At 45.5% G+C, this 25,047-nt stretch overlaps 1 protein-coding gene, 1 long non-coding RNA gene, 1 other non-coding gene and 1 pseudogene across 3 annotated transcripts; 3 read left to right on the forward strand and 1 right to left on the reverse strand.

The window, feature by feature from the left end:
- The first annotated feature begins 6,780 nt into the window (after window positions 1-6,780).
- LOC112938024 (small nucleolar RNA Z247) lies at window positions 6,781-6,919 on the forward strand. Its single transcript, XR_003241072.1, has one exon. It is a non-coding gene; the product is annotated as a small nucleolar RNA Z247 (small nucleolar RNA).
- A 1,886-nt stretch (window positions 6,920-8,805) lies between these two features.
- On the forward strand, window positions 8,806-13,067 carry LOC107280059 (uncharacterized). The gene is given in 4 exon segments (XM_066307850.1): window positions 8,806-10,026; window positions 11,945-12,290; window positions 12,380-12,683; window positions 12,686-13,067. Coding segments are annotated over 3 exon segments (837 nt in total). The 5' UTR covers window positions 8,806-10,026; window positions 11,945-11,954; the 3' UTR covers window positions 12,883-13,067.
- On the forward strand, window positions 10,045-11,694 carry LOC107279957 (protein ALP1-like; annotated as a pseudogene).
- Window positions 13,068-21,440: 8,373 nt separating the features above from the next.
- Window positions 21,441-23,915, reverse strand: LOC136355433 (uncharacterized). Its single transcript, XR_010739685.1, has 2 exons — window positions 23,354-23,915; window positions 21,441-22,834 (listed from the first exon to the last, which is right to left on the reverse strand). It is a non-coding gene; the product is annotated as an uncharacterized lncRNA (long non-coding RNA).
- Window positions 23,916-25,047: the final 1,132 nt, after the last annotated feature.

Here is a 25,047-nt window from a genome sequence, read left to right on the forward strand (position 1 = left end):
GGTATCCTCGTTCCATACTCCCAAACTGCAACTCTCCTATCGCTCGCAGAATGCCAGCGTGCCTATCATGTATCAGGCATACATTTGGCCTCATACCAACAACTTTTGTTTTAACCAATTTCAGGAACCAGTACCAGCTGTCGGTATTCTCACTCTCAACAAAAGCAAATGCCAAGGGCAATACCTGATTGTTCCCATCTACCCCTATTGCTGTTAGTATCTGGCCCCGATACTTTCCTGTCAAGAATGTCCCATCAATGCAGAGAACAGGACGACAGTTCACGAATGCCATCTTGCATGCATGTAGAGCTAAGAACGCCCTTTGCAGCACACTCTTGCCAAGATGTTCAATTGAGGGGAATTTCTTCACTTCGTAAGAGCTCCCAGGGTTTCTTTCCTCGATAACACCAAGCAGGCGTGGCAAATTGTCATACGAGGCTTCGCAAGTTCCAAATCTCATCTCTATTATTTTGTTTGGCCCTCCAGGCCTTGGCATAGCTAATAGTATATTTGTATGTCTCTTCAATGTGTCGGATTATTGACCTTGGTTCATATGTGAGATTATCGATGACATGCACATACATCTCAGATGCAACAAATGCACATGTAATGTTCCTGTGGTATTTCTGAACACCAGGTAGAAAACATGTATGCTTCGTAACAACTGACACTGTCCAATAATCCTTCCATTTCCCCTTATACGCGTGCACTCTCCAGGGACAACCATCTTTTTCCTTAACACACCGAACTTCATATTGCGACCGGTTCGACTTGGCAACCCAAAACTCTCTATGAAGTGACACTGCAAAATGTTTTACCGCCTCCTTCATATCTTCTGCTCTACTATAAATCGCTCCCTGAATAACCTCATTTTCTTTGTACTCCCATCTCACACTATCCTCTTCAGAGACGATCAGCCCAGAAAAATCCTCACTAGCCCATTCTGCTGGATTAATATCCGTCTTATCATCTGACGAATCACCTTCCTCTACACGCTCGTTGTCAGAATCCTCCCTCTCCATTTCATCCACAATGGCACCGACAGTCTCCCCCTCGTCAGCCACTCCACCTGGTTGAATGCCCACTGGAGCTACTACGCCCCCGTCCTCTCGTGCGTTGACCTCCTCCACAGAAGTCTCGTTTACTTCAGCACTTGGTCCCTCGCCATCATCCATGTTCATCTGAATAATCCTTCCATTTCCCCTTATACGCGTGCACTCTCCAGGGACAACCATCTTTTTCCTTAACACACCGAACTTCATATTGCGACCGGTTCGACTTGGCAACCCAAAACTCTCTATGAAGTGACACTGCAAAATGTTTTACCGCCTCCTTCATATCTTCTGCTCTACTATAAATCGCTCCCTGAATAACCTCATTTTCTTTGTACTCCCATCTCACACTATCCTCTTCAGAGACGATCAGCCCAGAAAAATCCTCACTAGCCCATTCTGCTGGATTAATATCCGTCTTATCATCTGACGAATCACCTTCCTCTACACGCTCGTTGTCAGAATCCTCCCTCTCCATTTCATCCACAATGGCACCGACAGTCTCCCCCTCGTCAGCCACTCCACCTGGTTGAATGCCCACTGGAGCTACTACGCCCCCGTCCTCTCGTGCGTTGACCTCCTCCACAGAAGTCTCGTTTACTTCAGCACTTGGTCCCTCGCCATCATCCATGTTCATCTGCACACCTGGATCCTTCGGGTGAACAAACGGAACCAAAGCTAGAGGCCACCCGCGTTGCAATGCATTTTCCAAATACCATCTCCACACTCGAGAGTTTTGAACTGGCATTAGTTCCCAATAAAAACCCTCAGTTGCCCGACTTACTATAACATTGACTGTTATGTCACTTGTCTGTGGATCAACTCTCAAGCCCCTCATTAACCATCCTTTTATAGAAGGTACACTCCTCTCAGCCGGTCTCTCAATTCCCCTTTCTAATACAATAAAATTTGACAGATCTACCCCAGTTGGCCCGTAACGGACGTTTCCTGGTCCATGGTAAACTTGGAATATTTGTTTGTTCGACATATCTGTCAACGAAATAACTAGATCATATTACTCTTTCATGCAATAAACATCTACAACGTAATATCTTCTTGTGTAAGCCAATGCAACGGTAATGTATTAATTCCAAACTAGCAGATCTACGTAGTTACCGATATCTACAATACGCACTTCTAGATTAGTACAACTAAAACCCTAAAAATATAATGCATTTATTCAAACAAATTTTTAAAGAATACACACTATTTAACTCAATAGTCACATATAGGATCTATGAATATTACCTGAAATCGGCGTCTGAATCCGGCAGGGCTTCGCCCCTTCTTCTCTTCTCCTCCCCTCTCTTCTTTTTTTTTTCACTGGAATTGAGGAGAGAAGAATGAGGGCTGAGGGCTGGGCAGCAGGCCTTTTATAGGCAGCGAGGCCTGCCGCCCGGCCAGAGGGCGGCAAGGGGCCGCCTGCAAAATAGCCGGCCCCGACTGGCTTTTTTGCATTCGGGCCCCTTGCCGCCCCACCAGAGGGCGGCAAGGGTTTTCCTGCAAAAAACCCTCCCTCCGTCACCGCCCGTTCCTCCCCCGTTTGCCACGTCAGCTTGCCGCCCCAGAGGTGGGCGGCAGGGGCTATTTCTGCAATTTTTTTGGTCGATAGATTATTTCTGTAAATATTAAAAAAAATCTAAAACCGAAAAAAATTCTCTTTCTTACAGCCGCTATAGTTGGGCCACAGCCCACGGCCCATGGCTCAGCGAACCGGATGCGGGTTGGAACTTTGGAAGCCACCGCCGTCGGAAGGGCACGGGCACGAGACGAATTTTTTTCATTTTTCATTTTTTATTTTTTAATATTTACAGAAATATTGTACTGGTAAAAATATTTACAGAAGTTGAGAGACGTGAGGGACGGACAAGTTGAAAAAAAAAAGAAAAATGCATTTTTGGCAGGGTAAAAATTACATTTACCCCCATGCAGCTCTTGTAGAGGGTGGTAAGGGATATCAGTGCAAAATACGCACACCTTGCCGCTCTCCACTTGGGCAGCAGGGGTCATCTGTGTAAACTAGCAAAATGTCCGTGCGTTGCACAAGATAATGGCTAGGTTTATAAAGTTTGACCTCGATGATTCATCGAAGCACCTAAAGTATGTTCTGCTTGCGTCGGCGCCTCTCCGACTCCCTTGCGCAGTGGGCCGGTGCCAATCCCTCCCCCCTCGTGGCGGCTGGCACAGATCGATCTCCTTTCCTGTCCTTCGTTTCCTCTCTTTGCTCCCTACTCCCTCTCAGCCATAGCGACGGTGGCCGCGGCAATAATGGCCAAGGCAGCCACAGCGACAGCGGCCGTGGCGGCGATGGCCAAGGCGGCCATAGCGGTGACGGCTCCGCAGCAGCTAAGACGGCCAAGGCGCGCGGGCGGCGACGACGCTGGTGGGCGATGGATCCGGTGTTGGGAGGCGCGTGGGTGACGGCGAGGCTAGGGGGCGGTGGGGGAGGTTCGAGGGTAGTGGCGAGCATGGTGGGTGGTGGATCCGGCGTTGGGAAGCATGCCAGCGGCGGTGAGGCAGTGGGCAGCCGATCCGGCTGCTAAGTTCAAGGCTTCTAGTGGCCGACTTCCGAGCATAATCCCTCTGCCTCCTGAAGCTGTCACCGCCGCCTGCTTCCTCGACATCCCTGCCAAATCGGAGCCCGGTTGCCTCCTCACTAAAGCGCTGAGCTTCCACCGTCCGCCGAAGCCGTGCACTCCCGCTTGGAGCTCACAACTGCAAGTCAAAGTCACCTCCGCAAAATCAGGTTAGATCCGATTGATTTTTGTAGCAATCCCGTGGAAGTATTTATGGGGTTGGTTTTATCTGTTCGAGTCCAAATCGAATATGCATTGGATTAGAGTTCTCCTGTGGATCTCTTTTCTGATTCTATTTGGGTGGATTAGAGTCTGATTTGAATTCACAAGTTCTCCTTTTAGTTAGAATTTCAATTTCGAATTGGGAATTTGAAATTTTGGAACAACCTAGCTGTGGGAATTTTGTTTTTTCCTTGTGGTGTGTGCATCCGATTTTGTTGCGCTGATTTTGGGAAGTGTTTCCATGTATCCGATTCTGATGATTTAGTGATTTTTCTAAGGTGCACTGAGGGATGAAAGCGGCCTTTCCCGCAAATCGGAAATCGAATGCACTCGTACGGATAGATGAAAAATTAGTGCGATGACGGACGAAAACACGGACAAAAACACACCAATTAAAATATTTTTATATAATTATTTTTTATTTTAGTTAAACTTTATTTTATAATTTAATGAGGAGGATTTCTTTGTATTTTAGCCATGCTCTTATTATATTGGGTTAATTGGATCCATGCCACTACAACTTTGCCAAATTAAGAAAAAAAAATGCAACTACTATTCGTCATATCTGCTGTATGCCACTGGAAATTTTAATTTGCCAAAGTTGCAGTGGTATGATCCAATTAACCCTATAATATTTTAGTCCTTATATTTTCTCAATTATTATTTTTCTCAAAATAGTAATTATTATATTTTAGTAACCTTAGATAAAAATAATATAATTGCAAATGCAACTTTGTTGGCCCATTTCTCAGCCTCTCTACATTGTCTGCATTATTTTCCACTTAATTGTTCCCTCTCTCTCCTCATTAGTTTTTCCCCTTTCTTTCCCACTTCCACCGACGAGCGAACGAGTTCTCCAGGGACCTCATCATCTGCTTGCGGGGAGAATTTTCAGAATATAACACTCAATACACACTGCTTTCAATATTTGTCACTCAATTCACACTACTTTCAGAATACACCACTAGAGTGTGAATTTTCTTCGTTCCGTGACACTCCGTCATCCCAAAACCGCGCGTCGTCAGTTCATTCCTCTCGCCCCGTTTGCCCTCACCGCCGGCGAGCTCGTCCTCCCCCACGCCGGCGAGCTTGTCCTCCCCACACCAGCGCCTGCGCTGCTGGGCGGGACCATCCACACGGTCGCCGGTGACATCGCCTGCTTGCCGCCGTGCCGGATATTGAGATCGAGCCGCCACTGTTGGCTTGGAGGAGGGGGTCGGCGACGATGGGGGTAGCGCGGGGGGAGGAGCCGTGGCCAGCGCCTCCACCGGGCCGCCGACAGCCGCGCGCGTCGGCTGTAGCTTGCGGCGCCGCTTCGCGGTGGGCTCGTCGCCGCGGGCAGCCGCCGCGACGGCGGAGGGCGACTCGATGGGGATGCGGAGGACGCCGTCGACGGTGGCTTGGAGGAGGTCAGCCGCCGGAGCTCGACCACCGGAGCGACGGCGGCTCGGTTCGCTCGTGTCATCCCCGAGCTCAGCCGCCGTCGCCAGTCCAACCTCCGCCACCGCGGCCTCGAGCTGGTATAGAGCTCAGTCGCCGGAGCTCGACGCCGACGGGCGGCGGTGGGGCTGACGCGGGCGACGGAGGGGCTGACGCGGGCGGCGGCGCGGCTAACACGGGCGCGAGCGGTGGCTGACTGATGACGGCGACGTCGGGAGGATGGAGAACGACGGCGCGACTGACGGTAGGGGATGGAATAGCACGGAACAAAGAAAATTTGCACTCTAGTGTTGTATTTTGAAAGTAGTGCGAATTAGGTGACAAATCCTGAAAGCAGTGCGTATTGGGTGTTATATTCTGAAAATTCTCGCTTGCGGGGGTTGGACCCTGGAGCCTGGAGTCGAAGAGCTTGCCGCCGGTAGAATCCATGGTGCGGATTCGCGCCAGCGTGGACCGGCCAGGTCCGTGGCCGCGCAGATCGAGCTTGCATGGGCTGGCTAGCTCCCTGGTAGGTCCCTGTCCTCCTCTCCTCGCTCTGCTCTCTCTTCCTCCATCCCGGCATGGATTGGGCGCAGGTGACGCGGATCAACGCAGCCGCTCCCGGCCAGCATCAACCTCACTTGAAAGAAGCAGAGCGATTTTCCACCTTGGCTGGATCAGATACTATTTGTCTTCGATTCTGTGAGTTTATATTTGATTTTCTGTCTTTTCTTCAACTCGATTTTGTTAAAGTATATCTCTGTGTAATCCGTGTGCTTTGGATTAGGATGGCCGGTGGATTAAGCTATAGATTAGCTTAGGTTGTTGTGATCACATGTAATAAGGATCCGGCCGTTCTATCCATAGCGCATGCCTATTTGTATCTTCTCCATCGCCGTTTTGTGCGATAGGTTAACACGCATCGTCGACCCGAGTGCAAAGGACGACGTTCCCATCCATCCTGTTTTCCCACATGGTATCAGAGCGCTGAAGTTAGATCCCATCTACCATGGCTAGCTCCTCCTCTTCCACCTCCACAAATTCCTTGTTCTGCTTCAATGTTTCTGAGAAGTTGAGCAAGCAAAATTATCAGCTGTGGTGCGCACAAGTGCTGACTGCGATTCGTGGGGCACGCCTCAAGGGGCATCTGAAAGGCAAGACCGTCACTCCCGCCGCCCACATCGAAGCAGAAAAGAAAGAAGATGACAAGACGAAGATCAAGATCATGATCGACAACCCAGCGTACGAAAGAGTGGTTTGCCGCGGATCAACAGGTTCTCGGCTTCCTCTTTTCATCGCTGTCACGGAATATATTATCCCAGGTTGCCACGGCGACCACAGCGACAGATGCCTGGAAGATGATCCAGGAGATGTTCAACTCCAGGGCGACTCGCGCGCGCTCCCTCAACGTGCTGCTATCTCTCACCAGCACTAGGAAGGGAACCCAGACCATCTCAGAGTACTTCGCCAAGATGAAGGCCTTAGCAGATGAACTAGCGATGTCAGGGAAGCAAGTCGATGCCGAAGAACTCACTGCTTTTATCTTAAATGGTTTAGATGATGATTATGATTCTGTTGTATCGGCTTTAGCGGCCAAAACTAAACCTATTACTCTATCAGAAACATATGCCCAGCTATTGAACTTTGAGAACAGGCTTAATCTACGACGAGAAGGCAACATGACGGCCAATGTAGCCGGGCGCGGCCGTGGCAACGCTCCGAGCAACCGGGGTGGTGCCGGCCGTGGACGTGGTGGTCGCGGCGGCTTCAATGGTGCTGGCACAAACGCCGGCTGTGGAGGACGTGGCGCTGGACAGCAGCAGCGCTCCGGCAACGACACACGACCCGTGTGTCTGGTGTGCTACAAGCGGGGACATGTTGCAGCAGATTGCTGGCATAGGTATGATGATTCTTATGTGCCAGATGAGCGACACCTTGCTGCAGCAGCCTCCTACGCCTATTTTTTTTAGATAAGTCACCGGAGGGGAGAGGTTCCCCACCTGAATTGCATTAAATAAATAGAGTAAGGGTTACAACTGAGTTTACATGACATGAAGAGATTGCAAGGGGGAGGAGAAGATCCCTTTCCAAATTGAAACTACAACTCTATCAGGAGGCTTAAGACGTTCAGACCAGAGAGAACATTCGTCCACACATTTCCTAATTGCTGCCGGAACTGAAGCATCCAGGTTGCGGAAAACAACGTCGTGTCTGTGGTTCCATAGTGCCCATAAGCAGAGAAGATAGAAGACATGGTGGTGCAGCTCGGGCAGGTTTCCATTGGGGCGCAGACGTCCGAGTTGACGAACATCCTGAATAAGCGGGTCAATGCCGATCGTCGTCCAGAATTGCTGGGCAAAGGGGCAAAGGAAGCAGATGTGACTTGCAATTTCAGATGCAGCTCCACAAATGGAGTCGACTCCAATCGGTACATGGTCTCAGGCGCCACGGACCACATCACCGGTGAACTGGACAAGCTCACGGTTAGCGACAAGTACAAGGCGAACGATCAAGTGCACACTGCCAATGGAGCAGGTATGAAAATCGAGCACATTGGTCGCTCTATATTGCAAACCCCTATGCGCAATCTTATCCTCAAAAATGTTTTACATGTTCCACATGCCACCAAAAATTTAGTTTATGCATCAAAACTTGCCTCCGATAATGCTATATTTGTTGAACTTCATGGAAAACATTTTTTGGTCAAGGATCAGGCTACGAGGGCAACAATGCTTGAGGGACGGCGATACAAGGGACTCTACCCGCTTCCTCCTTCATCTCCTGCATCCTCTCCAAAGGCTGTTTACGGTGTGGCGCCATCTTTTGCAAGATGGCATAGTCGGCTAGGTCATCCTTCAAGTCCTATAGCGTCTAAAGTTATTAGCACAAATAATCTACCTTGTCATGACAAGGCTAGTAAAGAGTCTGTGTGTGATGTGTGTCAGATGGCCAAGAGTCATCAACTTCCTTACAATAGATCTACTAGTGTTTCTCAATTTCCTTTGGAACTCATTTCCTCAGATGTCTACGGACCTGCTCCTATTTCTGTTGGTAGACATAAATATTATGTGAGTTTTGTGGATGATTATAGTAAGTTTACCTGGGTTTACCTTCTTAAAGCAAAATCAGATTTTTTCAGGTCTTCCATGAATTCCAAGCTCTTGTTCAGAGAATGTTTGGCCGGAAAATTATCACTATGCAAACCGATTGGGGTGGAGAATGTGAGAAACTCCATTCTTTCTTTCGGCAAATAGGCATCTCTCATCATGTATCCTGTCTGCATACTCACCAGCAGAACAGGGCAGTAGAACGTAAACACCGTCATATAGTAGAAGTAGGTCTATCTCTTCTAGCTCATGCATCTATGCCACTAAAATATTGGGATGAATCCGTTTTAGCAGCCGCATATATTATTAACCGAGTTCCTAGCAAGGTTATTTCCTTTGAAACACCCCTTGAACGCCTGTTCCATCAAAAACCTGATTATTCTGCTCTTAGAATCTTTGGGTGTGCCTGCTGGCTGCATTTGCGCCCCTACAACAATCACAAACTCCAATTGCGGTCCAAGCAATGTGTGTTCCTTGGTTACAGCCAGCTTCATAAATGGTTTAAGTGCCTTGATGTTGCTTTCTGGGAGAGTTTATGTTTCGCAGGACGTGATCTTTGTTGAAATGGTCTTCCCATTTTCTCAATTAAAATCAAATGCAGGCGCCCGCCTAAGAGCAGAAATAGCTTTGCTTCCATCTGACCTTGTAGCGCATGATCAAGGGGGCGAGCAACAGAGTGATCATGTTCTTGATTTTCCTAATACTGCTAATGAATTTTCTGGTAGCAATTCAGATGATTCGGGTACAGATGAAGGTGTGGACCTAGCATCACCAACACCGGCGTTTGAAGCGCATGGCGCAGGAGAAATCGCTTCTGGATCGGAGCCTAACGCGACACGGCAGACAGCACAGACACTGGCCCAGCAGACGCACGGCGCGGCTGCTCCACTCCACTCAGGCGGCGACACGTCGCTGTTTACTTTACCAAGTCCGGCGCCGCACCAGACCACTTCTGTGCCGAGCCATGATGAGACCGGTACGAGAGCTGACACTAAGCATGTGTTTGGTTGGGAGGATATCCCGGGATGGGATGGGATCGTCCCATTTTTAGGTCTGTTTAGTTGAAGGACAAGGAGGGATAGGATGGTTCCAAAAGGGAATATTCCTTCAATATTCGGGACAACCCCATCTGGGATAAACTGGCGGACAAAACGATCCCACCCCATGCCCGTGACTCGCGACTCACGCGCGGTAAGACCGAAAGTTTCGCTTCACCTCTTTTTTCCCCTTCGTTCTTATCTCTTCCCGTTCTTATCGCTTCCTTCCTAGGGTTAGCAACACACGGGTGGCGGCGGCGCGAGCGTGGGCTGGGGCCAGCCGGTGCGCATGCAGGGGCGAGGCGGCGCGGCACGCCCGGGGTCTCTCGTCAGCGCGTAGGGGCAAGGCGGCGACGGCGCGCGCGGGGGCGAGGCGGCAGCGGCGCTAGCGGGAGCTCGAGGCGGTGCGCGAGCAAAGGGTCGGCGAGCAGGGGCAAGGCGGCAGCGGCACACGCAGAGGCGAGGCGGCGGCGGCGCTAGCAGGAGTTCGAGCTGGCGACGCTCGAGCCGGCGCGCGAGCAGTGGCGCGGCGGCTCTCGAGGAAGGGCGACGCGGCGCACGAGTAGGGCCGTTCGTAGCCTCCAACTGCACATCGGGGTTCCCATTCACCACGGTAAAAAGACCCTAAACCTTGGATGAGGATTTCGTTTTCAGATATGTGCATATATGTTTTTGTTCAAGAATGTGTGAAATCAATTGCTGCTGTTCAAGATCTGTGCATATATCAATCGCTGTTGTAAATTTCTTGACAGTAGATGATGGCCATGTGTTTTTTTGGTTGTTGTATTGTAGATGGACAAGAGGACCAAGGTTTTAGTTTGTATTGCTGCTACAAATTTATTGTTGTCGATGATGGCCATGATTATTAGGTCTAGAAAAAGAAAGAGATGTTCAAGGAGATAAGGTATTAGATATGGCCCATTGGTTGAAAGGGATAGGAAAAGAATTGACTACCTAGAAACAAAAATTTGGTGGAACGATACAACTTGTATCAACATGTTTAGACTTAGAAGGGCAAGTTTCTTTCGTTTCTGTAAGCTTTTTAGGGATCGTGGTTTACTTGAAGATGCCATCCACATGTGTATTGAGGAACAAGTGGCTATGTTTTTGCATACAGTGGGACATAACCTTAGAAATAGATTAGTTCGCACTAGTTTTCATAGGTCTGGAGAAACAGTTAGCCGTTATTTCAACAAAGTCCTTCATGCAATCGGTGAGGTACGAGATGAACTAATCAGGCCCCCCTCATTGGACACTCCAACTAAAATAGCAGGAAACCCTAGAAGAGATCCTTACTTTAAGGTCTGAGATTCATCCCTATCTAAATTTATCTTTATGTGAACATTGATATATGGTCCCTAATTTTTAATGTTGTTGAACACAAAATAGGATTGTATTGGAGCTATTTGATGGCACACATATTAGAGTCTCGGTTCGTAAGAACGTGGAGTCTTCTTTTCGTGGTAGGAAGTCCCATGCCACTCAAAATGTAATGGCAGCCGTAGATTTTGATCTTCGGTTTACTTATGTCTTGGCTGGTTGGGAGGGGACAGCACATCATGCTGTAGTTTTAAGAGATGCTTTGGAACGTGAAAATGGCCTCCGTGTCCCACAAGGTAATAGATTACTATAGTTTATCAAATTATCCATGACAAATGTTGATATTTAGGAATGTGACCAACTTGTCCATCATATAATAGGCAAATACTATCTAGTTGATGCTGGATATGGAGCCAAACAAGGATTCTTGCCTCCTTTTCGTGCTGTCCGGTACCACCTGAATGAATGGGGGAATAATCCGGTACAAAATGAGAAGGAGTTGTTCAACCTTAGACACTCATCCCTCTGTGTGATGGTTGAACGTGCATTTGGGTCACTAAAGAGGAGGTTCAAAGTGCTTCAAAGTGCTTGATGATGCCACTCCATTCTTCCCATTTCGAACTCAAGTAGATATTGTTGTAGCTTGTTGTATTATTCATAACTGGGTCGTAAATGACGGAATTGATGAGCTTATAGCTTCGTCTGATTGGTCAAGTGAGGACATTGATGAATCAACCGGCCAAGCGAATGACCATGCATTGATGGTTCAATTCAGGCAGGGCTTAGCTAATCAGATGTGGGCTGACCGTAATAGCCATCATGGAATGTAATATGTAGCTGGGCTACTTGTATTTCTACCTTATTTACTATATTTCATTAGTATTCAATGAACATTTTTATGTATTTCATTTGTATGGACAGCTTGTTGTACTCCATTTGCTAAATTTCATTTGTACGGATAAATTTATTGTTGTATGCTGAATTTATGGTTTGATGAATGCTGAATTTATGGGTTGATGTATTGCTGAATGGTGAATTTCTGGGTTGATGTATTGCTATATACTGAATTTCTGGGTTCAAAGTATTTGCTAAATGGTGAATTTATGGGTTAACATATTGCTGAATGTTTAATTTCTGGGTTAATATGCTGCTTAATGGACAATTTCTGTTTACTATATTGCTGAATGATCAATTTCTGGTTCATTTGACAGAAGGTAGGACATGGACAACACTAGTGGCAAAGGAGGAAGCACCCATGCTTCATGGACCTCAGCTATGTCATCTTTCATGCTGAAACTCCTTGCTAATCTTGTGGCCGGTGGCACAAGGACCTCATCTGACTTCAAGGCAGTGCATCTCAACACATGTGCTAGGGCTATGAATGAAAGGTTCAACAGTACTCTCACGGGTGAGCAAATTAAGAATCATTTGAAGACATGGCAAAGAAAGTTTACAAAGATAAATAGGCTTAGGAAAGTGAGTGCTGCTGGTTGGGATGAGAAAATTTTCATCATTACTCTTGATGATGAGCACTACAATGGCTATATTGAGGTAAATGTCTTGACTCTTGACCTAGTGGTTTATTCCATTCATATTTTTATTGCAATTACTTAAACAAAAATTTTGTTTCACTGAATGATCACAAGGCTGATGCTGATTATTTTAACAAACCTCTTGCGTACTATGGTGAGATGCTTACAATATTTCGTAGCACCATGGCTACAGGAAAGTATGCAAAAGACTCAAGTTCAGTCCTAGGAACAGAAGATGTCCAAACTGAAAATGATGAAGAGGAAAATGATGGCCCTGCCACTACTGATGATCGTGCGGAGGCATCATCTGCAAGCAAGCCAAAGAAAGCTAGAACACAAGAAATTGAAGATGATGGGCTGATTGGTGCATTCACCAGTGTTGGTGACAAGTTAGCTTCTGCTAACTAAAGGTCGCTGAGCCAGACAATAAACTGCCAGATGGTTTATTTGAAACCTTGAAAAGCCTTCCTGGGTTTGAGGAGATCCATGTATCTGTTTACTATGCTCATTTGGTTGCCAACCCTCACATTGCTAGAGCTTTTGACGGACTTCCTTTCGAAAAGAAGATGCATTGGGTCCACTTGTTCATTAATGAGAAGTTTCCTAGATCAATGTAGAGTTGTTGGATGAGTTGGGTAGTTCTTTTGGTATTATGTGTTGCCGGTGGGGCCATGGTCATGTATGACTTGTACTGCCAATATGTTTAAGGCAGTGAACTCTCTAGTAGGTGTAAGACTTAAATTTGCTATTATGTGTAAGACCTTAATTTGCTATTATGTGCACGACTTGGAACTTCTTATTATGTTTGGCTTGGACTCTATGTATGGGTTGAAATGGGATCAGATGTGAGCTAATTATGTGTGATTGTTTTTTGAGGGGTTGATTATGGAACTACTAGTATTGTTCATCATTTGGTAGCTTGTCCAATATGCTGAAATCCTAAAGCTTCCACTGTTCTTGGCTGTAGTAATGAAGCTGCTGGAGCTTATTTTCAATTATAGTGATATGAAAGGTATTTTATTTTTGTGATATATAGTGTGGTCATCATGTAGAAATATTATTTCGTAGTTTGTAGACTATGAGAGGTAACTTCACCAACTAATGTGTGGAGGTAATTGTATCCAAGAAAACAAAAGATAGGATCATTCCAACCCATCATATCCCTCAAACCAAATAAAAAACAGGATCCGTTCCATCCCTTCAACCAAACAAAAAAACATAACCATCCCATTCCAAAAAGGGTAAAAAAACAGGGATGGAACCAACCCATCCTATCCCATCCCCAAACCAAACACAGCCTAATGATGCAGCCATGCAGGACACTGAGCTGAGTTCCGTTGTCCAATCCAGTGCTGCAGGCCTAGAACAAGATTACAAGGAGGCATCAGGAAACCCAAGGTATATATAGATGGTACTGTGCGATACTCCTGCTTTACTTCTGCAGGTGAGCCGAGCAATTTGGAGGAAGCACTAGGAAACAAACAGTGGAAAGATGCAATGGATGCAGAGTACTCAGCATTAATGAAGAATAGAACCTGGCACCTTGTTCCTTATCAAGAAGGTAAATATCATTGATTGTAAATGGGTATATAAGGTTAAAAGAAAGGCTGATGGAAGCCTAGACAGGTATAAAACTAGACTAGTAGCAAAAGGTTTTAAACAACGGTATGGCATAGATTATGAAGATACTTTTAGTCCTGTTGTTAAAGCTGCTACTATCAAAACTGTCATGTCTATAGCTGTGTCCAGGGGTTGGAGTCTACAACAACTGGATGTTCAGAATGCCTTCTTGTATGGAGTGATAGAGGAGGAGGTGTACATGAGACAACCCCCAGGGTATGAAAATTCTTCTAAACCAAACTTTATTTGCAAGTTGGATAAAGCCTTGTATGGTTTAAAACAAGCACCAAGGGCTTGGTATGCAAGGTTAAGTGGAAAATTGCAACAGTTAGGCTTTAAGCCATCTAAAGCAGATACATCTTTATTCTACTTCAACAAAGGCAGTATAACCATGTTTATCTTGATATATGTGGATGATATTATAGTTGCTAGTTCTACTAAGGATGCAGTGTCAGCTCTTCTTTGTGATCTGAATGAAGATTTCGCGCTGAAAGATCTTGGAGAGCTTCATTATTTCCTTGGCATTGAGGTTAACAAGGTAAACAATGGTCTAATATTGTCACAGGGCAAGTATATATCTGATTTGTTGAAGAGAACAAATATGGTTGATTGCAAACCGGTAAATACACCTCTGTCAACTACAGAAAAATTGTCTTTGCATGAAGGTGATCAATTAGGACCTAATGATGCTACTCAGTATAGAAGTATAGCAGGAGCTTTGCAGTATTTGACTTTGACTAGACCAGATATATCCTTTGCTGTTAATAAGGTTTGTCAATTTCTTCAGACACCTAAAATTGTTCACTGGGCAGCAGTCAAAAGAATTTTGAGATATTTGAAATACACAGCAAGTCTGGGTATAAATTTTGATAGATCAGTATCTACACTTGTTAGTGCCTTTACAGATGCAAATTGGGCTAGGTGTCTTGATGACCGGCGGTCCACTGGAGGGTTTGCTGTTTATCTTGGCTCCAATCTTGTGTCATGGAGTGCAAGGAAACAAGCTACAGTCTCCAGGTCCAGTACAGAAGCAGAATATAAGGCTTTAGCAAATGCTACAACTGAGGTAATGTGGATTCAGACATTGTTGGATGAACTCGATGTCCATGCACCGAGATCAGCAAAGATTTGGTGTGACAATATTAAAGCCAAGCATTTGTCTGCTAATCCAGTTTTTCATGCTCGCACTAAGCATATTGAAGTGGACTACCACTTTGTCAGAGAACGGGTTCTGAACAAGTTACTTGAGGTTGAATATATTTCTTCTGGAGATCAGGTAGCTGATGGATTTACCAAGCCTCTTGGAGTGAAACAGTTAGAGATGTTTAGAAACAATCTAAACTTGAGAAGTTCAGATTGAGGGGGAGTGTTAGAGTATATCCCTGTGTAATCCGTGTGCTTTGGATTAGGATGGCCAGTAGATTAAGCTATAGATTAGCTGAGGTTGTTGTGATCACATGTAATTAGGATCCGGCCGTTCTATCCATAGCGCATGCCTATATGTATCTTCTCCATCGCCGTTTTGTGCGATAGGTTAACACACATCGTCGACCCGAGTGCAAAGGGCGACGTTCCCATCCATCCTATTTTCCCACAGATTTCTCTTCATTTTATTCTTGGATCCAATTTTTGTTGCCATAAACTTGTTTTTTTGCCCAATTTATTTACAAGATAGGTTTAGTTTGAGGAACTTTTGGGTTGGATCTAATGTGTTCATGTTTCCGATTCGGTTGGCTTCTCGAGTTGAGGCGGAGGGCAACGGGAAACGGAGGCTTGCAATCGCAATGGACAAAAGCGGATTATGACGAACGAAGGCATAATGTGACGAAAGGAAAAATACTAATCTTTTAATTAAGTTAAGATTAAGATATGCTAGGATTCTCCCCTACTCTCGCCCCTTCTTACCGCAGAGAAGCCACGTATCCGTATCGGATACGCGAACGGAACGTATCGGATATGGCCCGATACGTATCCCGTACGTACCTGGCCGCAATGAAGCAGAGCGTGCAAGCTACAGGGTCGTCGCTAATGGGTGCAGCAGCTAGCGCTCAGCACCTCCGCCGCCAGGACCAGGGGGTCCAGGACCACCGCCGCCCCCACATAGTGCCTCCGTCTCCAGGCACAACAATTTTCTTTCGTTCCATGTGTCACATCAAGTGCTACCATGGATTTTGGAACTGGAACCTCAAGTGCTAGTGCGGCTGCTATTGACGCTTACAAATTTATCATGAGACTAAGGACATATTTGGTAGAGCTCCAACTTCTAAATTTAGCTTTAGAAGTTGGGTCTGGAGTAGAGTTGTAGAGCTGCCTAAACCCAGCTCCACATCTCTAGTTTATTTTGTGAAAGAGCTCCACCCAGCTCTCATCCTATTTTAGATGGAGCTGAAACTGTTTAGCTGAGCTCTAGCTAAGAGAGATGGAGCTAGAACTGAAGCTATGCCAAACATACCATAATAGAACATCAAGGGCAATCAACATCTTTGATCTGGTGGTGCTTGGTGGCTTGATGCTAGCATCATGCCACATGTTAGTCGACGTTCAATTGATATTGTAAACATGATGCATCAATTTATTGATGATTCGTATGTGTTGATTTTTCTCTGATTTATTGGCAGCTGGCAAGTTAAATCAGTTCGCCAACTTGAATTATCTAGAGAGGAGAATTGGAGAAGATTGATAAGGAATCGGATGCAAAGAATGCTATGCTATGGATTACTCCCTCCGTACTTGTAAAGAAAGTCATTTAGGATAGCGACACGGTCTCCAAACACAACTTTGACTTCTTGTTTCTATAAAAATATTTATTGAAAAGTGATATATGTATATTTTTATGAAAGTATTTTTCAAGACAAATCTATTCATATAATTTTTATATTTTCAAACTCAACAACTTGAGAGTTATTCATGATTTATATACCCAAGGTTTGACTTAAACATTGTCCTAAACGACTTCCTTTACGAGTACGGAGGGAGTATTTCCTTACAACACTTCACTATTTATATATTTTTAATCTCTACTATTATAAAAATTGGAGATGTTTTTGCCGGTACTTTGGTACGTCATCCGTGCATGAGTCGGTTTTTAAGTTCGTTCGCTTTTAGAAATATAGATCCGTATTTAAGTCAGGTTTTAAATTCGTTCGCTTTTGGAATACAGAAGTAGTCGTATAAGAAATCTCTTTAAAATAAACTCGCATGTTAACTTGACATGATTTTCTAGAAAAAATATATATCCAAGCGAGTTATCACAATGAATTTCAATAGCCTTTACCGATTGCAACGTACGGGTATTTTTTTCTAGTATTATATATAAGTGTATCCCTGTGTTGACGCTTTTTTGTGGCCAACACAACATTACCTAACAATTTGCAGTGTAAACAATAGAGTCGCCAAAATCAATAGATCAAAATCGGCTAGTGGAACCGATTTCAAGATTAATTCACTTTCGCGGAATCACACGACTAATTTATAAGGAAATTAGCAAAGAGGGTAAATATCAGCAAACTAGCAAAGGATAATCTCCTCGCTTTCGTGGTGAAGCACGACCGTTTTTCAGCGCAAAACGGCAAATATTAACTAAATTCTAGGGTTACCAGAACTCAGCTATGAAAACAAAATAGAAAATAATAGGAAAGTAAATAACAAGAAAATAGTAGATTGATATTTTTTTTTGGGGGGGTTCCTCAAAACTAACCTAATACACTAATATTTATAGGAGCACCTGAACCCTAGCCGCACCACTTGAGCGTACATGGAAACTCCAATAAATTAGCTAACAGAATCCGACTCCATCTAAATATTAACAAACAAAAAATAAATAGTTCGCATGCAATCTAATGCCAGTCTTCCAGCCTGATCACTGTCACCCTTCGGTCTATGTGGCACGGGTCCCGTGCGGCAACAGCAGCACAGCTCGGCAAATTAATCATCAATCAAGCACTGATCCCCGTCGCAAATCTCTCCTAGGCTGCATGCATGTGACAAGTCCAAACCAAATAAATTGCTGCTGCACCCAGCATTATACACAGATCATCCAAGCAGGGCATCACAAATTCCTGCACACATATATGTTTCAAAACTCTCGAGCAAACGTCTAGATAAATGTACCAACTACTCTCAATAATTTGGCCTGCCCAAATAAACTAATTTTAAGCCAAATTATGGTACAAACACATACCCCTGTTTTCAGTATAAGAATCATAACTTTTTTTTACCGAAAACACTATAAAAATTAACCACTAATATGATATTTGTCCTAAACCAATCCACAGTCATCTTCTTAGAACGATACTTTGAACACGGTATCAGTTCTGAGCCCATCCATAGTCGTCCTCTCAAAATGATACTCAAATAGGTATCCGTTTTAAGCCTATCCACAGTCGTTCTCTCAAAACAATACTCAAATAAGCATTCGTCTTGAGACAATCAAACCTCCTACAAATACCTTCTCAAATATTTTCCATTTAGTACAAATTTTACTACTAATTCGGTCATCACTAATGTCCACCTAACCGAATTAACCTATCCTCCAATTCTGGCTATGATACTACACTATCTGTAGCTATTAACCACCAGGTACTAGCTCAGCCACAACGACAAGACGTACAAGCCCCTGTCTCCATTGTATTCAGCTAGCCGAACCATCATACTCCAATGAGGCATGTACACTACTACCAGAACGTACACGTACGCATACACCTCATTAGCACCGAAACCACATGCATGTACTGTGTACCCCTATCAGAATTCAGAACTACCCGGCACCAGCACTACTGCATGTATTCACCAAAGTGTTACTACTAGATAAATCGGCTTGCACTAAATTGCCATGCAAACTAACACTACAATTTGAGCCGATTCATTCAGTAGCAGTTAACAAGAAGACTTGCGTCAAGTAATTTGCTTTGCTATCTTCCTTCCTCAATATATGACGAACAGTAAAGGTATCAAGCGGTTTGATTAAAACTAAACATCGATCCATATAACAATTTAGCAATCACTGGTGGAGAAACGATTTTTAGTTCCGGTTGGGAACTCCTCTATAGTCCCAGTTTTTCAACCGGGAGTAACAATCCGGGACTAAAGATATCTTTAGTCCCGGGTATATCTTTAGTCCCGGTTCAAATACCCGGGACTAAAGATCGATCGGGACTAAAGATGTGGTCCCGGTTGGAGGGTTTTTTCTTTTTTTTTTTTCTTTTCTCTCTTCCTTTTTCACTGTTCTTTTGCTATTTGACCAAATCATCTCAGATCAAACATTCACAGCATTATCTCAGATCAAACATTCACAGCACACAGCAATATAGTTCATCCAAATCATTCACAGCAATAGTTCATCCCAAATCATCCACACAATAGTTTATCCCCAAATCATTCACAACAACAACACAGATCAAATCACACATTCAACTCAATCAACACACAGATCGAATCGCACATTAAGGAAAAAAAGAAAAAAAATCCAAGCTCCAGCTTCCACCGCCTGCCGCTGCACCAGCCGCCGCCAGGCGCGGCCCTCTGCGCGTGACCGCCGCCCAGCCGCCTCCCCTCCGGATCCGCCGCCGCCCGGCTGCCGCGGTGTCACACCCTGAAAATTCAAAATATATAAATTGTTGTTTAAATGGAATTTTTAGAATTTATTGTAAAAGCCTAGAAGAGAAGATCTAATTTTAATTAATAAATTCCAATATAAAATGGGGCCAGATAAAATTTCATTAAATACTTTGCTTAATTCTATAATTCCTAGATTTTTCTGGGATTTATTTGAGCTAAGGAAGTATTTTTAATAAATGGAATTGCATTTAAGAAATAATTTAAATTGAAAAAGGTTTTAAAAAGTCTCTTTTGGCTTTGGGCCGAAAGTCGGCCCAAAACCCTTCTCTCTCTCCTCGGCCCAGCCGACCCAGTCCGCAGCCGCCGGCGCCCGCGCGTCCGCCCGCTGACAGGTGGGGCCCGCCTGTCAGGTCGTCGTCTTCCTCCGGCCGAAACCCAAGCGCCGCGCCGCCGCCGCCGCTTTCCAATTCGGCCGATCCTTTCCTTCTCCGGCCGAATCAATAGAGGAGAAATGATCCTCGAGATCTCCTCTACCTTTTCTCCTTTGGAAACACCGGCTAAAATCGTTTGGAAATTCGTGGATTCGAGTTTGTTTCGGATTCGATTTTCCCGAACTTTCCTTCTCGTCGCCAGCCGCCGTGGGCCTTCGTCGTCGTCTCCTAGCCCCTTTAAAAGGTTCCCCGGTGTCTCCTCTACCCGCCGCCACCTTCGCCTTCGCCTCTCGTCGTCGGAAACGCCCTAGCGCCGTGTGCCCTAGCGCCGCCGTCGTCGCCGTCGCTCCAGCCGTGCGCCGCCGCCGTTCCAGACGTCGCCGTCGCTCGGGAAGACCGCCGTCGTGGTCGCCAAGTCGTCGCCGTCCTCGTCCGCCCCTTCGCTGTCGCTGTAGACCGCCGGAGCACCGTCGCCGTCGTCAAGCCGAAGAGCGTCGCCGCTTCTTCTTCGTCGCCGTCGCCGTCCGTTCCTCTTCCGCCGTCGCTTTGGTCGCCGGTGAGTTCGCCGTGCCGTCCGCTACCCGTTGGTGCCTTCCGTTCGCGCCGCCGTGCCGTCGTTCGCCGGCGAGCATGCAAGCCCGAGCCGCCGAGCCGCCGCCGCCGGTGGTGACGTCATCGCTGACGTCATCGTGGCTGTCCGCCGTGAGCCGGTCGTGGACCGATCGATCTCGACCGTCCGTTTTGGATCGAGTCGATCTCGGCCGTCCGTTCGCGTGAACCGCCGCCGTGCGCCCGGTCCACCGAAACCCTAGCCCGCTGACGCAATAATCCTCCTTTTCCTTTTCAAAAATAATTCATTATTGCGTCATAATTCAATTAAAATCAATTTAAGTGTTTTAATCCGATTTAATCTTCAAAAATTCATAACTAATTCATCTTAGCTCCGATTTAGTTGGTTCAAGTCTCTAAATTTTTCTAAAATTGAGATCTACATATTAAAAATATCCACATGTACTGTTTATGCTTGTTTATGTGCTGTTTTGGTGATTTTGCTCTTTTCTGCTTAGATTCCGTCGTTTCCGGAGAGTCCGTTTTTGCCGGAGAAGAGTTTGAAGAGTTCCAAGGCCAGCAAGGCAAGTCACACAGATCCCAAACAACCCTTTGAGCATGTTGATCATGTTTAAAGCTATTGTTTCTTTTCAACTATTGCATTTATTTTCGAATGTCATTGGGTGGAATTAACCTATTCATTGTTATAGCCCTTTTTGTTCTTGATTACTTTATTCCTTGATCCCTTGGGTTATTATAATTTGACTAGTTGAGCTTTATTTATATGGGTTCAATTAGACATTAGATATAATTGCTTAGCCATGCTTAGAAACATTAGCTCACTATTGGGATAACTTATGACTCACTATTATTTAATGATGGCTTAATGATAGTTCACGATGGACAATCGTGATTAGTTAATGTCACGCCCGGAATTTCTATCCAAAATTCCAAACGCTTACATGTGTGTGAACCCTCGTCCAGGAATCAGCCGAGGCACACAATAACAAATTGATAATAGAGTACAAATATTACTCTAATTAATAAGCGAATAAAATGTCATTACAGAGGTAGATAGTTCCTCTCAATCAATAAAGATCTAAGCAGCGGAAAATAAATAAACGGCGCAGACGGCTCCACTCCACAGGCAGCTTGACCAAGGCTACACCTAATCCTCCACACCATCAGCCTCATTGTAGAACTCTTCCTCTGATGAATGATTGCAAGGTGAGTATATGACATACTCAGCAAGCCACGCAGCAAATATGCAAGTGCACAGGATAACAAAGGATGGCATAATAGGGTTGCATTTGCAAAAGCAGCATTTAGCAAACATTTGAGAATTTAATAAAACAGTTAAGTAATTAAACAATATTAATCCAACGCTATACAACATACCCTGTTGTATAGGCCCAACCATTCTGAACAACCATCCCGGCTGCACAGTTCTATCTCCAAACCAGGAATGTACCATTCCAAACCAGGAGCTAATCAAATTATTACCAGTTTAAGCATCTTTTACAATGATGAGAGGTGTGAGACTAATCACGAAAGACATTGTTAGACCCGCCCATAACCGCGGGCACGGCTATTCGAATAGTTTTACTCTGATCAGAGGTGTACCACTGTACCCACAAGACACAACCCCACATCATGTCACCATGTGCCTCAATACCACCACGGTATCTCGGAAAGGAGTTGTGACAATACCCCTCGCATAACACAATCCACTGCAGCGCACCTTCCTGGATCATAATCACCCCCTTATAAACAAGGCATGGACTCCCCAGCGACCCCCGTGGGCTTATCTCCGCCACTTCTCAGTCTGGTGCCCCGCAATGAACCATGCTATACAAAAGATAAAGTCGTTGCCCATGCTGGCTTGTGGTTGGCACGGTTAATGTTTCACAACCGAAACTCGTGAACCGGTCCTTAATTGTCATGAGCACGACCAACAAAACCATGTGCTCACAACCCACCATTACCAGGTTTTAGTTGGCACATTAATTAATTAACTAATCACGATTGACCATCGTGAACTATCATGAAACCATCATTAAATAATAGTGAGTCATTAGTTATCCCGAATGTGTACTAATGTTTCTAAGCAGGGCTAAGCAATTATATCTAATATCTAGTTGAACCAATATAAATAAAGCTCAACTAGTCAAATTGTAATAACCCAAGGTATCAAGGAATAAGGTAATCAAATACAAAAGGGCCATAACAAAGAATAGGTCAATTCCACCCAATGACATTCGAAAATAGATGCAATAGTTGAATAGAAACAATAGCTTTAAATAGGATCAACATGCTCAAAGGGTTGTTTGGGATCTGTGTGACTTGCCTTGCTGGCCTTGGAACTCTTCAAACTCTTCTTCTGCGAAAACGGACTCTCCGGAAACGACGGAATCTAAGCAGAAAAGAGCAAAATCACCAAAACAGCACATAAACAAGCATGAACAGTACATGTGGATATTTTTAATGTGTAAATCTCAATTTTAGAAGAATTTAGAGACTTGAACCAACTAAATCGGAGCTAAGATGAATTAGTTATGAATTTTTAAAGATTAAATCGGATTAAAACACTTATATCGGTTAAAATTGAATTATGACGCAATAATGAATTATTTTTGAAAAGGAAAAGAGAATTATTGCGTCAGCGGGCTAGGGTTTGGTGGACCGGGCGCACGGGCGACGGTTCACGCGAACGGACGGCCGAGATCGATCCATCCAAAACGGACGGCCGAGATCGATCGGGTCCACGGCGGCTCACGGCGGACGACCCCGATGACGTCAGCGGTGACGTCACCGACAGCGGCGGCGGCTCGGCGGAGCGGACGGCTCGGGCGGCGCACACTCACCGGCAAACGGCGGCGCTAGGACGCAAACGGAGGGCACCAAGATGTAGAGGACAACACGGCGAACTCACCGGTGACCTAAACGGCGGCGGAAGACCAACAGACGGCGACGGCGACGAGGAGGAAGCGGCGGGAACCTTCGGGTCGACGACGGCGAAGCTGCTCCGGTGATCTCCGGCGACGGCGAAGGGGCGGACGAGGACGGCGACGACTTGGCGAGCACGACGGTGGTTTTCCCGAGCGACGGCGACGGCTGAAACGACGGCGGCGCACGGCTGGAGCGGCGGCGGCGACGGCGAAGCTAGGGCACACGGCGCTAGAGCGATTCCGACGACTAGAAGCGAAGGCAAGGGTGGCGACGGGTAGAGGAGACACCGGGGGTCCTTTTAAAGGGGCTCGGAGGCGGCGGCGAAGGCCCACGGCGACGGCAACGGCGAAGGAAAGCTCGGGAAGAACAAATCCGAGACGAACTCGAATCCAACTCTTTCCAAAACGATTTAGCCAAAGATTCCAAAGGAGAAAAGGTAGAGGAGATCCCAAGGATCATTTCCCCTCTTTCAATTCGGCCGGAGAAGGAAAGGAACGGCCGGATTTGGAAAGGAAACGGCGGCGGCGCGAAACTAGGGTTTCGGCGGCGGCGGCCGAAGGTAGACGACGACTAACAGGTGGGCCCCACCTGTCAGCGAGCGAGGGCGCGCGCGCGGGCGGCGGACTGGGCCGGCTTGGGCCGAGGAGAGAGAAGAGAGGTTTTGGGCCGACTTTCGGCCCAAAGCCAAAAGAAGACTTTTTAAAACCTTTTTCAATTTAAATTATTTCTTAAATGCAATTCCATTTATTAAAAATACTTCCTTAGCTCAAATAAATCCCAGAAAAATCTAGGAATTATAGAATTAAGCAAAGTATTTAATGAAATTTTATCTGGCCCCATTTTATATTGGAATTTATTAATTAAAACAAGATCTTCTCTTCAAGACTTTTAAAATTATTTCTAGAAATTCCATTTAAACAACAATTTATAAATTTTAAAAAATTTTCAGGGTGTGACAGTTAATTAATTAATGTGCCAACTAAAACCTGATAATGGTGGGTTGTGAGCACATGGTTTTGATGGTCGTGCTCATGACAATTAAGGACCGGTTCACGAGTTTCGGTTGTGAAACATTAATCGTGCCAACCACAAGCCAGCGTGGGCAACGGCTTTATCTTTTGTATAGCATGGTTCATTGCGGGGCACCAGACTGAGAAGTGGCGGAGATAAGCCCACGGGGGTCGCTGGGGAGTCCATGCCTTGTTTATAAGGGGGTGATTATGATCCAGGAAGGTGCGCTGCGGTGGATTGTGTTATGCAAGGGGTATTGTCACAACTCCTTTCCGAGGTACCGTGGTGGTATTGAGGCACATGGTGACATGATGTGGGGTTGTGTCTTGTGGGTACAGTGGTACACCTCTGATCAGAGTAAAACTATTCGAATAGCCGTGCCCGCGGTTATGGGCGGGTCTAACAATGTCTTTCGTGATTAGTTTCACACTTCTCACCATAGTTAATGATGCTATAACTGGTAATAATTTGATTAGCTCCTGGTTTGGAATGGTATATTCCTGGTTTGGAGATAGAACTGTGCAGCCGGGGTGGTTGTTCAGAATGGTTGGGCCTATGCAACAGGGTATGTTGTATAGCGTTGATTTAATATTGTTTAATTATTACTTAACTGTTTTATTAAATTCTCAAAAGTTTGTTAAATGCTGCTTTTGCAAATGAAACCCT

The sequence above is a fragment of the Oryza sativa genome, chromosome 2 (assembly GCF_034140825.1).
Source record: "Oryza sativa Japonica Group chromosome 2, ASM3414082v1".
Taxonomy (NCBI): domain Eukaryota; kingdom Viridiplantae; phylum Streptophyta; class Magnoliopsida; order Poales; family Poaceae; genus Oryza; species Oryza sativa.